At 47.0% G+C, this 14,284-nt stretch overlaps 1 protein-coding gene across 1 annotated transcript in view; it reads left to right on the plus strand.

Annotated features, from left to right (window-relative positions):
• Positions 1-3,466: 3,466 nt before the first annotated feature.
• The window catches only part of capn9 (calpain 9), a 45,364-nt gene continuing 34,546 nt past the window's right edge, over positions 3,467-14,284 (plus strand). Inside the window, exon 1 of the mRNA XM_033021834.1 lies at positions 3,467-3,800. Within this exon, the coding sequence (XP_032877725.1) occupies positions 3,576-3,800 (225 nt within the window). The 5' untranslated portion in view covers positions 3,467-3,575. The remainder of the gene's footprint in view (positions 3,801-14,284) is intronic.

The following is a 14,284-nucleotide window of genomic DNA, read 5'->3' on the forward strand; positions in this document are numbered from 1 at the left end:
AGGATGTGGTTAAAATGTGGCTGTGAAACTTTGCTTCTCTGGTTGCCATCTGGATTGAAAATAGGACGGGGGTGGTGATCAGTCTGAGAAACAAAATGCTGGAGTAAATCAGCGGATCAGGCAGCATCTCTGGAGAAAAAGGATGGGTGATGTTTCGGGTTGGGACCCTTCTTTAGATTGAAAGTAGAGGGGAAGGAACAGGAGGTAGGAAAAGCCCAGAACAAAGCAAGGCCAGCAATAGATGACCAAGGAATGGTGGAGCCTATAATGGCCCATTGTTGGCTGAGGAAGAGGTGATAACAAAGCGATGAAAATAAGCCTCACCCGAAACGTCACCCATTCCTTCTCTCCGGGGATGCTGCCTATCCCGCTGAGTTACTCCAGCATTTTGTGTCTACCCTCAGTTTATCCTTGCAGGTGGTGCCTAAAAAAATCCCAGTCACTATTTTGACAAAATCATGGCAGTTCTCCCCTGTGTCCTCTCAACCAGCACAATACTAAAGCGAATCATCTGATCATGATTTCTTTTCTAAAAATAAATTGTATTCAGAAAAAAATATATTAAACAAAAATACAGTGCAAAAACACTTCTCATTCTCATTGTCGAAACATTCAAAGGTCTATACATTCAATAGTGTCGCACTCAGTAGTGTTTGCATCTATGTTTAAACAAAACACTTGATCATCATTACACACTTGTGTAGGAAGGAACTGCCGATGCTAGTTTATACCGAAGATAGGCACAAAATGCTGGAGTAACTCAGCGGGACAGGCAGCATCTCTGGAGGAAAAGAATAGGTGACGTTTCTGGTCGGAACCTTTCTTCACACACTTGTCGACTCAAGTTATGTAAATTGGCTGCCAGTACCTTTCTTCACATGAACCCAGGATTTGAAACAGGTTTTTACAAAGTGAAGTTGCAGCTTGATCCTTCCAATCATTTCAATATGAGCTCACTGCAAAAAAAAATGTAACTCAATTCAATGAAAGGAGTGGAAAAAATGGTTTTGTGTGTACAGGACTAAAGCAGTTTCGCAGAAAAGCAGAAGGGATTTCAGGTGTTTTACATTACGAGACACTCCCAGACCGGAGGAACCATGGGAATTTGGAATTTGTCCTGACTGTCCAGTTTAACTAGTTTTTAACTCTCAACTGTATGCCATGAAGTGGGTAAGGTGTGATTCAAGCCCTTTCTGACTACACCCTTTCTCTGAAGCATTCTTGGATTCCCTGTGGCCTTAAAGCAGTTGACATTTACACATTTATTAATTGAATTATGAATCCATTTATTAAAACATTTGTTAAACAATAAAAAGTTAAAATTAAACCAAATTGTAATTGTGATGGGTAAATCACAGTACTATCAAGGGATATGGGGAGAAAGCAGGAACGGGGGGGGGGGGGGTACTGATTTTGGATGATCAGACATGGTCATATTGAATGGCGGAGCTGGCTCAAAGGGCCGAATGGCCTACACCTGCACCTATTCTTGTTATAATCTCTTTTAAATCATTTCTGGTTAAAGTATATGGAAAAAAAGGCATGAAGATTGGTTACATTTCTTAGGGTCTTTGGGAAAATATCCTTGGATAATGGAATATGTCCAGGAACTTGAGATGAATAAGAGAAGGAAATGCACATCTTCGGACCTTGTGTGGGAAGCTAGGAAGGAAAGGGTGACGGGTGGAATTGGGGGTGGGGTTGGGGTAGGTGTAGGGTTGGGGTAGGGTGGGGGTTGCGGGTGGGATTGCGGGTTGGGGTGGGATTGGGGTTGGGTGTTATTGGGGGTAGGGGTGGGGTTGGAGGTGCGGTTGGGGGTTGGGGTGGGGGGTAGGGATGTGATTGGGGGTGGGGTATGGGTGGCACGGGGGTAGGGTTGGGGGTAGGGGGTGGGGAAAGCATTGGATAGAGGCAGAAAAAGCTGGAAAGACTCAGCATGTCAGGCAGCATCTGTGGAGGAAGAAAGCTCTTAGAAGAGAATGCTCTCACTTCTAAGAGCATTAACTCTGTTTCTCTCTCCACATATGTTGCCTGACCTGCTGGGTGTTCCCAGCATGTTCTCTTTTTATTTGGTTTGAAGGGCATTGGAATAAAGGCAGAGAATATCAGGCAACTGAACCAACCTGTCAACAACTAGAGAGCAGTCCTGAGCCAATATCTACCTTATTGGAGACCCTTGGACTAGACTTTATCTTGCACTAAATGTTATTAAGGTCATGTGATAGGAGCAGAATTAGGCCATTCGGCCCATCAAGTTTACCCTCCTGCCTTCTCCCGATAACCTCTGACACCTGTGCTAATCAAAATTTATCTATCTCTGCCTTAAAAATATCCACTGCCTTTGCCTCTGCAACCTTCTGTGGCAAAGAATTCCACAGATTTACCACCCTCTGACTAAAGAACCCACCGACTATTCATGTTACTCACTTTATCGTGCATTTGCACACTGTGGATGGCTCGATTGTAATCACGTATTGTCTTTCTGCCGACTGGTTAGCATGTAACAAAAAGCTTTTCAATGTACACGTGACAATAAACGGAACTAAACAAAACACTCAGCAGGTCAGGCAGCATCTGTGGGGAGAGAAACAGTTAGCATTTCAGCTAGATCATCTTGACCTGAAACCTGCTGAGTATTTACAACATTTTCTGTTTTCACTTCAGATTTCCAGCATCTGCAGTTCTTGCTTTTCAGTTGTAACAGTGAAGTTTTGAACTAATTAATGTATGGTCTGATGGCCAGTCACTACTTTGATCCTCAGGGTGTGAGCTTGTGGGGTGGGGCTGAGGAGTGCTGAGATTAACACATAAACCATATAACCATATAACAATGACAGCACGGAAAACAGGCCATCTCGGCCCTTCAAGTCCCTGCCGAACACTTATTTTCCCCTAGTCCCATCTACCTGCACTCAGACCATAACCCTCCATTCCTTTCCCGTCCATATACCTATCCAATTTAATTTTAAATGATAAAATCGAACCTGCCTCCACCACTTCCACTGGAAGCTCATTCCACACCGCTACCACTCTCTGAGTAAAGAAGTTCCCCCCTCATGTTACCCCTAAATTTCTGTCCCTTAATTCTCTAGTCATGTCCTCTTGTTTGAATCTTCCCTACTCTCAATGGGAAAAGCTAGACAATAGGTGCAGGAGTAGGCCATTCGGCCCTTCGAGCCAGCACCGCCATTCAATGTGATCATGGCTGATCATCCCCAATCAGTTCCTGCCTTCTCCCCATATCCCCTGACTCCACTATATTTAAGAGCCCTCTCTCTTGAAAGCATCCAGAGAACCTGCCTCCACCGCAGAGGCAGAGAATGCCACAGACACAAAGTGCTGGAGTAACTCAGCGGGCCATGCAGCATCTCGGAGCCCTTCTCCAGGCTATTTCGGGTGAGTAACCGGGTTGCAGAGGGTGTGTGCAAGTTTAGGGGGTGGGGATGATAACAGTTGTAGGCGGAGGGAGCCGGGCGGGGCTGACTTCAGTAGGAAGAGGAAACCTAGCGCAGTCTTGCTCCAGCAGGTGAATTGGCAACTTGCTCAGGATCTCTCGCCCCCACCGTGTGTCAAACATGTCCTATGTGTTCACCTCGGCGAGCGGGGGCTCCCAAAAGAAGACGGCGGTGCAGGTCCGGGGGACGATGGGAGTCAAGGCCAGGAAACTCACCTTCCAGGAGCTGAAGCAACACTGTCTGAAGGAGCAAATCCTGTACGAGGACCCGGAGTTCCCCGCCGTTGAGTCGTCGCTCTTCTACAGCGAGAAGCCTCCAGTTGCCTTTGAGTGGAAACGGCCGAAGGCAAGTGTCCGCGTTGTGTGTACACGGGAGCAGACAAGGTGTACACGCTGCTGGGGGCTGTGTGGGGGTAGCAGACAAGGTGTACACGCTGCTGGGGACTGTGTGGGGGTAGCAGACAAGGTGTACACGCTGTTGGGGGCTGTGTGGGGGGAGCAGACAAGATGTACACGCTGCTGGGGGCTGTGTGGGGGGAGCAGACAAGGTGTACACGCTGCTGGGGGCTGTGGGGGGAGCAGACAAGGTGTACACGCTGCTGGGGGCTGTACACGGGAGCAGACGAGGTGTACACGCTGCTGGGAGCTGTGTGGAGGGAGCAGACGAGGTGTACACGCTGCTGGGGGCTGTGTACACGCTGCTGGGGACTGTGTGGGGGTAGCAGACGAGGTGTACACGCTGCTGGGGGCTGTGTACACGGGAGCAGACAAGGTGTACAGGCTGCTGGGGGCTGTGTACATGCTGCTGGGGACTGTGGGGGGAGCAGACAAGGTGTACACGCTGCTGGGGGCTGTGTACACGGGAGCAGACGAGGTGTCCACGCTGCTGGGGGCTGTGTACACGGGGGCAGACAAGGTGTACACGCTGCTGGGGGCTGTGTGGGGGAGCAGACAAGGTGTACACGCTGCTGGGGGCTGTGTGGGGGAGCAGACAAGGTGTACACGCTGCTGGGGGCTGTGTACACGGGGGCAGACAAGGTGTCCACGCTTCTGGGGGCTGTGTACACGGGGGCAGACAAGGTGTACACGCTGTTGGGGGCTGTGTACACGGGGGCAGACAAGGTGTACACGCTGTTGGGGGCTGTGTACACGGAAGCAGGGACAGGGGCTGTACACTACAGCCCGGGGTCTGTGTACGTGGTGCTACGGTGTATGGACCAGGGACTGGGGTCTGTGGAGCAGGGAGTGTGAACGACACTGACAGCGCCACATATACGGGTTCGATCCTGACCTCCGGTGCCGAATGTGTGGAGTTCGCACCTTCTCCCTGTGACCACGTGGGTTTCCTCCGGTTTCCTCCCACACTTCAAAGACGTGTGTGGGTTTGTAGATTGTTTAGGAAGGAACTGCGGATGCTGGTTTAAAAGGAAGATAGACACAGAATGCTGGAGTAACTCGGGTGGGGGGGGGGACAGGCAGCATCACTGGCGAGAAGGAATGAGGGATGTTTTGGGTCGAGACCCTTCTCCAGTCTGAACACATTGGCACAGGGTGCAGACACATAGTAATGGAGTAACTCAGAGCGTCAGGCAGCATCTGTGAAAAACTAAGTCAGGGGAAAGGGAAATGAGAGATGTAGATGGTGATATAGAGAGAAATAGGACAAATGAATGAAAGGTATGCAATACAGAATGATCAAGGGAAGGTGGAGCCCACAATGGTCCATTGTTAGCTGTGGGCTGGATGATAACGAGTTATACAGACAGTGCAATTCAACAGGACGACAGGGAAAGTAGTATGACAACTAGGGAAGGGATGGAGAGAGAGGGGATGCAAGGGTTTCTTGAAGTTAGAGAAATCGAAAGTCATACCACTTGGTTGTAAGCTGCCCAAGAGAAATATGAGGTGCTGTTCCTCCAATTTGAGTTAGGCCTTACACTGACAATGGAGGAGGCCCAGGGCTGAAAGTTCAATATAGGAATGGGAAGGGGAGTTAAAAGCCTCTGGCTACAGGACAGGGAGCTGTGTACATGAGAAAAGCATCCATGAGATCTGAGGGTTTTCGAAAGCTGATTCAGCTGCGTGGGCAGCCCGTGATCATGGCAATGGAAGCTCTTAGCATAGGGATGAGATTTGAGGAATGTTCTTTGAGATAGGGATGTTCTTTGCAGATGACACAAAGCTGGGTGGCAGTGTGAACTGTGAGGAGGATGCTATGAGAATGCAGGGTGACGGACTGGTTTGGGGAGTGGGCAGATGCATGGCAGATGGAGTCTAATGTGGATAAATGTGAGGTTATCCACTTTGGTAGCAAAAACAGGAAGGCAGATTATTATCTTAGTGGTGTCAAATTGGAAAAAGGGGAAGTACAACGGGATCTGGGCGTCCTTGTTCATCAATCAATGAAAGTAAGCAGGCAGTGAAGAAAGCGAATGGCATGTTAGTTAGCCTTCATAACAAGAGGAGTTGAGTATAGGAGCAAAGAGGTCCTTCTGCAGTTGTACAGGGCCCTAGAGAGACCACACCTGGAGTATTGTGTGCAGTTTTAGTCCTCTAATTTGAGGAAGGACATTCTTGCTATTGAGGGAGTGCAGCGTAGGTTTACAAGGTTAATTTCCCGGGATGGCGGGACTGTCATATGCTGAGAGAATGGAGCGGCTGGGCTTGTATACTCTGGAATTTAGACGGATGAGGGGGGGATCTTATTGAAACATAAGATTATTAAGGGTTTGGACACGCTGGAGGCAGGAAACATGTTCCTGATGTTGGGGGAGTCCAGAACCAGGGGCCACAGTTTAAGAATAAGGGGTAAGCCATTTAGAACGGAGATGAGGAAACACTTTTTCACACAGAGAGTTGTGAGTCTGTGGAATTCTCCGCCTCAGAGGGCAGTTCTCTGGATGCTTTCAAGCGAGAGCTAGATAGGGCTCTTAAAGATAGCGGAGTCAGGGCATATGGGGAGATGGCAGGAACGGGCTACTGATTGGGGATGATCAGACATGATCATATTGAATGGCGATGCTGGCTCGAAGGGCTGAATGGTCTACTCCTGCACCTATTGTCTATTGTTCCTTAACAAGTCCCTCCAATGCTCAATATCTGTTGATGTTCCTCAATACTTCATTCTCTTCCTTGATATCTCACTCCATCTGAATCATCTCCTCTCCCAGAAGAATCCTTTCCTTGCACTGATCAGCTACTCTGGGCTGCCAGTCATGCTCATATTGACTGCTTTCACTCCCCATCTGCTGCATGTCCCCTTCACTTCTTAATCCTGTTCTTACCCTTTTCTCCAGCTCCTGACTTTCCCTTTCAACACCCCCAAAGCCCCCTTCCTTCTTCTGACCCGCTCCTTCGGCCCTCCCCTTGACCTCCTCAATGATTATCTTTCTCACATTGCCCCTTGGCCTGGCTGCCCTCTTGTTTCGAAGCACTCTTTCCGTGACCGGGTTCTACAAGCCAAATGTGCAGAAGGATCTGTCAGATTCAGCAAAGGCTGACCGGTTTAGTGACAGTCCTTCAAGTTATGTGGATTTGAAAGTTGGGAAGAAAAGTTAATTCCCTTATTATACCCTTATTAATCACAGAGGCATCTCTCTGTGATTATTCAGTGGATACTCATAAGGCTAGGCTGATGGAATATGTTGAAAAATGAATTATGCAGAACTTTACAAAATGGGACCCCAGTCTAGTCCTGGCGCCCCTGGACACTTAGAGGCTGTGCCCTGTTTAACAACCTCTTAGACACTGCGATTGCATTGTTCAAAGAGGGACCATTATGGGTTTCGGTAAATCATCAATAGAATGCACTGATTTGAAGGCACGTCAAATGTAAAGAAAAGCATGTACGGTCTGTATTGTATTTCCAGTATATTTTAAAAATATATTCAAATTAAAATCCATATTAGAAATAGGCCATGGAGATGCAAGAAACTGCAGGTTGGAATCTTGAGCAAAAAACAAACTGCTGTTTCATCCGTCACAAGAAGGGTCCTGACCCGAAATGTTTTCTGTCCATCCCCTCCACAAATACTGCCTGATTCGCTGAGTTTCTCCAGCAACCGTTCTTTGCTCATAGAAATAGGTCATTTGTCCCAATGGTTCTGTACAGATGACACGGTGCTCGGCTCCCTTTCATCTCTAGCTTTCAGCATTCTTCTCTCCAGAGATGCTGCCTGTCGCGCTGAGTTACTCCTGCATTTATCTTTGGTGTAAACCAGCATCTTCAGTTCCTTCTCTACACCGTTTAGTTCCTGTTCGCTTAATCTGAAAAACTCTCTATCCCATTCATTTCAGCTGCTCCATGTCAGAGTGAATTCCCTGCTTTTCCAACTCTTTGCCAACCAAGCTCCTCTTGAATTCCCTGGTGAACATCATATTTATGACTCTCCTAATTCTGGAAATATTTTCTCCACATTATAAATCTGGTATTACACACCTTCATAGAAACCTCAATCTGAAATCACAAGATTGCACATAACTCTAGCCACGCCTGCAGCCCCACCCACTCTACTATTAGTGAAATATTTATTGTACTGGGCATGGATCAGTGAGTCAGGCCATTTTAAACTCTTCCAATTAAGGTGTTGCAGATTTAGTCAACTTTCACTGGTGATCCAAACATCTGCTCTTGTGGCTTTGAAATAATTTTTAAGTTGAATTACATATTTACACACGTTTCAGTAATGGACAATTGAGCCCAGCTTGTCCATGCTGGGCCATGTTCCATTCAAGGCTTCCACATCCTTGCTTACTTTACAACCAGTTGAAGGCTTCAACACCTTACTCCTCATATGTCCACCTGGCCACCCCTTCCTCAAAGGCTGACCCTTTGTTAAAGATGGATTGCTTTTTATTTTTCTGCGACAATCGTGTTGGGGCACTGGAGAAGCAGCTGGATGACCTCGCGGCCATCCGGGAAAACGAGAGTTTCCTGGACAGGACCTACAGTGAGGTAGTCACGCCGAGGATACGGGAAGAACCAAGGTGTGTGACGGAGAGAAAGGGTGGACATCGTGGAGTGCAGAAGACCCAGGTGGCCGTGCCTAATGAAAACGGGTACGCCCTCTTGGGAACTGTCCGATGAGACGATGTTTCCAGTCCGGGCGGCGGACACGTAGGTGGCTCCAATCCTAGAGATGGGACTCGACCGGCGAGACCGACATCGGGCAGCGCCCTAGTGGTGGGTGACTACATTGTCCGAGGAGCAGACAGGAGATTCTGTGGCGGCAGACGAGAGGCGAGGATGGTCTGTTGCCTCCCTGGTGCCAAGGTTCAGGATGTCACGAGCCAAATTCAGAACATCCTCGAGAGAGAAGGTGAACAGCCAGCAGTAGTTGTGCACGTGGGCACAAACGACATCGGGAAGAAGAGGAAGGAGGTTCTCCAACATGACTTCAGAGAGTTAGGAAGAAGACTGAAAAGCAGGACTTCTAGGGTGGTTATCTCTGGATTGCTTCCAGTACCTCGTGCTAGTGAGACAGGAACAGGGAGAGGGGATCTGAATGTGTGGCTGAGGGGCTGGAGCAGGGAGCAAGGATTTAGATTTATAGACCACCTTGGGTTTCAGCCCGAAACGTCGCCTATTTCCTTCGCTCCATAGATGCTGCTGCACCCGCTGAGTTTCCCCAGCAATTTTGTGTACCTTGGATAGAGAAGTGGTTGGCAGACAGGAAACGAAGAGTAAGGATTAAAGGGTCCCTTTCAGAGTGGCAGACAGTGACTAGTGGGGTACCGTAAGCCTCGGTGCTGGGACCGCAGCTATTTACAATATACATCAATGATTTGGATGAAGCGATTCAAAGTAACATTAGCAAATTTGCAGATGACACAAAGCTGGGTGGCAGTGTGAACTGTGAGGAGGATGCTATGAGAATGCAGGGTGACTTGGACAGGTTGGGGGAGTGGGCAGATGCATGGCAGATGAAGTTTAATGTGGATAAATGTGTGGTTATCCACTTTGGTAGCAAAAACAGGAAGGCAGATTACTATCTAAATGGCGTCAAGTTGGGAAAAGGGGAAGTACAATGGGATCTGGGGGTCCTGGTACATCAGTCTATGAAAGTAAGCATGCAGGTACAGCAGGCAGTGAAGAAAGCGAATGGCATGTTTCGGGTCGGGGACCCTACTTCAGACTGAAAGTGGAGGTGGGAGGTGGTGAACAAAACTGGAGGTGAGAAACCGTGAGAACAAATCAGGGCCTTGCGTTTGCTTCCCCTGCTCCCCTCTCCAATCGGGCTTCTGACTCACCTGTTGCAGGATTAATGTGTGAGAGACTCTGGCTTACCTGCTCAAACCTCATTTTGTCTCCTGTTGTAGCTGGAACTCTATCACTTCTTCCCACCTTCAAGATTCTAAAACACTAAAGCATAAAATCATTGGTTAAAAGTATTAAATTCCTGCTTTTTGTGGTTTTCATAGATTCATAGAGATTTACAGAGTTAAATAGCATGGGAACAAGCCCTTGGGCCCAACTCATCTTTGGTGACCAAGATGCCTGTCTACCCTCATCCCATTTGCTAGTATTTGGTCCACATTCCTCTAAATCTATTCTATTCATGTGTCTGTTCAAATATCTTTTAAATGCTGTAATTATATTGTTCTCAGCAATGTTGAGGGAATAAACTTTAATTTGCAGAGGTGCCAGGATAATTGAGAAGTTTAGTAATTCTCGTTTGCTGCCTGATTGGCCCTTCGGTCCAACATGTCAATGTCAGATACTTTGCCCACCTACATTGATCCCATTTGTCTGTACTGAGACCATATCTTCCTCTGCCATGCCAATTTAAGTGTCTGTCCAAATGCCTCTTAAATGTACTAATTGTATTTGATTCTATCCCCTCTTCTGGCAGTGAGTTCCAGATGTCAAACGGTCTCTGTGTAAAAAAACGTATCCTCAGATCCACTTAAACTTTTGGCCCTGTCCCACGATGCGAGTTCATTCAAGAGTTCTCCCAAGTTAAAAATAAAAAAATCAAACACGTGGTAAGCACGGAGAATGAACGTAGCGGGTACGTCGGAGCTCGGGGACGACTCTTAGCGGCTCGTAACTCTAACGGCAGGTACTCGGGAAGACTCGCTAATGGTAGGTAAGCTCGGGAAGACTCGTGAAGATTTTTCAACATGTTGAAAAATGTCCACGAGTGCCCCGAGTACCGATGAGCGGCCATTACTGTAAATCTCCGAGTTCGAATCGGGGCAAACTCGGGAGAACACTTTGAATGAACTCGTACAGTGGGACAGGGCTTTTTGTAGGAAGGAACTCAGATGTTGGTTTACACCAAAGGTAAACACAAAATGCTGGAGTCACTCAGCGAGTCAAGTGGCATCTCTGGAGAAAAGGGATAGGATCGAGACCCGTCTTCAAACTCGGGATCCTTTTCTCTAGAAATACTGGCCGACCCGCTGAGTTACTCCAGCATTTTGTGTCTACTTTCCCGTTAAAAAAATTGTTCTCCCATTGTAAACAAAAGTTTCATTAGTATTTAACTTCTGGGTGAAATTCACATTCAGTCAATAAAGGGAAAGAACGAGCATTAAACTGCTCAACAAAGCACAGATGATAAATCAGGGTTTGGTCCCACAAGAGGAATGCAATATAGGTGTGTGACAACTGCAACTACAAATCCAGCAAGCCCAGATTTACTGCATTCCATTACTATTGTTCACGGGTGGAGTGAGATTGGCAACAGGACACACACAAATCTGCATTCTTTAGCGCTGAGTCTGCTTATTTGACTGTGAGGTACTGTATCTGTTGAGCAACTGAATCCAAAGATTCACAAGTGCTTTTAACACCATCCAGCCTGCCTGCCCTCCGTTGTGATGGTTAAGCCATTGAAACAGATACATGGAAAGGACAGGTTTACATAGAAACATAGAAAATAGGTGCAGGAGTAGGCCATTCGGCCCTTCCTGCCTGCACCGCCATTCAACATGATCATGGCTGATCATGCAACTCAGTATCCTGTACCTGCCTTCTCTCCATACCCCCTGATCCCTTTAGCCACAAGGGCCACATCTAACTCCCTCTTAAATATAGCCAATGAACTGGCCTCAACTACCTTCTGTGGCAGAGAATTCCACAGATTCACCACTCTCTGTGTGAAAAATGTTTTTCTCATCTCGGTCCTAAAAGACTTCCCCATTATCCTTAAACTGTGACCCCTTGTTCTGGACTTCCCCAACATCGGGAACAATCTTCCTGCATCTAGCCTGTCCAACCCCTTAAGAATTTTGTACGTTTCTATAAGATCTCCCCTCAATCTTCTAAATTCTAGAGAATAGAGTTTGGAGGAATGTGGGCCAACAGCAGGCAGATGGGGCTAGTGTAGCTGGGACATGTTGGCTGGTGTGGGCAAGTTGGGCCGAAGGGCCTGTTTCCACACTGTACGACTCCATGACCATTCGGGGAATTATTTGCAGATGGGAGGGAATAGTCTTGGGAATCATCAACGTTGACTCCAGATCCCATGAATCCCATTGCATCAAATCAAACATGGGCAAGAAAAACTCCCTGATTATCATCTGCTCTCTCCTTCAGCTGAATGGTTATTTTAGAGATACAGAACAGAAACGGGCCCTTCAGCCCACCGAGTCCACACCGACTGTCGATCACCCGTTCAAACTTGTTGTGTGTTATTCTACTTTCTCACCCACTCCCTACACACTGGGGGCAATTTACAGAGGCCAATTAATCTACAAACCCACATGTCTTTGGGAAGAAAGCGACACAGTGGTGCAGTGGTACAGTTGCTGCCTTACAGCGCCGGAAACCCGGGTTCGATCCTGACCTCAGGTGCTGTCTGTACGGAGTTTGTACGTTCTCCCTATGACAGCGTAGTTTTCCTGCGGGTGCTCCGATTTCCTCCCACATTCCAAAGACGTACAGGTTTGTAGGTTAATAGGCTTGTAGGTAAATTGGCTTCGGTAAATTGTCCACAGTGTGATGGATAGAACTAGTGTGTGGATGATCACTGGTGGACACAGACTTGGTGGCCGAAGGACCTGTTTCCATGTTATATCTCTAATAGCTAAGCCAGAGCACCCGCATGAAACCTACATGGTCACAAGGAGAACGGGATCGAACCTTAGTCCCTGTCAGTCTGAGTTAGCTGCTCCACCAGCTGCGTCACTGCCCCACCCCGGTGTTCGTGTGTTCACCTCTTCAGTATTCAGTATTTACTTTAATGTCATTTTAACTGAGTACTAACATACACAGATGAAACGAAAAATTGTTTCTCCATTTTAAATTTTTTTTTTTTTTTTTCACCTTTTTCTAAGGTTTGTATGGAAACTTTTTATTTATTTTATGTAAAGCACTTTGGTGTCAATGCGACTTGACTTTAAAAGTTCTATATAAATAAAACTTACTTACTACTTACTTACAATCAGTTCCCGTCAGTGCGGTTAATAAAAACAGAATAAATACATATAACTTTAAAAATTAAAATTGCCATATCTAAAATAGGCCTAATAACCGAACAGTGGCTTTGCTTTGACAGGTGCCTAGCTGTCAAAGTATGGGTGAGGTTAGATGTGTTGGTGTATGATATATGGGGAGGGGACACAGTCCTTTAACCAGTCTTATTGCCTGTGGGAAGAAGCTGTGGAGCATCCTGCTGGTTTTACAGCTGCTGCTCCTGTACCTCTTCCCAGATGGCAGAATGGAGAAGATGTGGTGTGATGGATGATAGGGGTCCTTGATAATGGAGATGGCTCTTCCATGTTCAATGACGTTTCGGAAAAGCAATCATAGCCTTTCTGACTGACACCACGTTTCTGAGGGCCACTGTGCTTGGCAAGTCGCGCGTCTGATGGCAATATACCTGAAGCCCAGTAACTCTGCCAGGTGGGATGATGCCTCGGGCACCTTGTTTTGGACCCAGTCCAGGCACATTGTAGCAGTGGTGTTAGTAGTGAACCGTTTGGCATTAAGTGGTCCATGATGTGCTGAATGCTTCATGCTGGGGCAATGTTACTGGCTGTGTCTGCTGGTAATGCCTGTTGGGTGTGTCCCACTCTACAATGACAGCAGCCACCTTACACAGGTCGTGGATCCTGAGCTCTGTACATCTGTACCTGGCCCTGAGGTGTATTAGCCAGGTTGCAATGTAAATTCCAAACAGTTTGTTAAAACCGAAAAATAATCCAGTACAAATCCAGGGTGAGACAAAAATGCTTCAAATGTTGTTCATCCTGTGAGCCCCACCCTAATTTAGCAAAGTTTGAAGTTCCATCTCCTACTAAACATTGGACACCTATTTGAGGAATGTAGAGAGGAGTGGAAGCAGAACACAAAGCAATCATAATCACCCAGTTAAAATATTACAGGTTGATTCACTTCATCCACCCTGCTCCACTCTACTATTCATACTGTTGATAAACCTATAGGTAAACGGGGTAAAATGATTCAGGCGATTGACACAGAACTGGGAGGACAGAAGCTTACAAAATTCTTAAGGGGATGGACAGGCTAGATGCAGGAAGATTATTCCCGATGTTGGGGAAGTCCAGAACTAGGGGGTCACAGTTTAAGGATAAGAGGGGAGTCTTTTAGGACCAAGATGAGAAAATCAGTTTTTACACAGAGTGGTGAATCTGTGGAATTCTCTGCCACAGACGGTAGTTGAGGCCAGTTCATTGGCTATATTTAAGAGGGAGTTAGATGTGGCCCTTGTGGCTAAAGGGATCAGGTGGTATGGAGGGGGCAGGGATGGGATACTGAGTTGGATGATCAGCCATGATCATATTGAATGGCGGTGCAGGCTCGAAGGGCCGAATGGCCTACTCCTGCACCTATTTTCTATGTTTCTATGACATGACAATCTG

This window comes from Amblyraja radiata, chromosome 5, assembly GCF_010909765.2.
Source record: "Amblyraja radiata isolate CabotCenter1 chromosome 5, sAmbRad1.1.pri, whole genome shotgun sequence".
NCBI classification, from domain to species: domain Eukaryota; kingdom Metazoa; phylum Chordata; class Chondrichthyes; order Rajiformes; family Rajidae; genus Amblyraja; species Amblyraja radiata.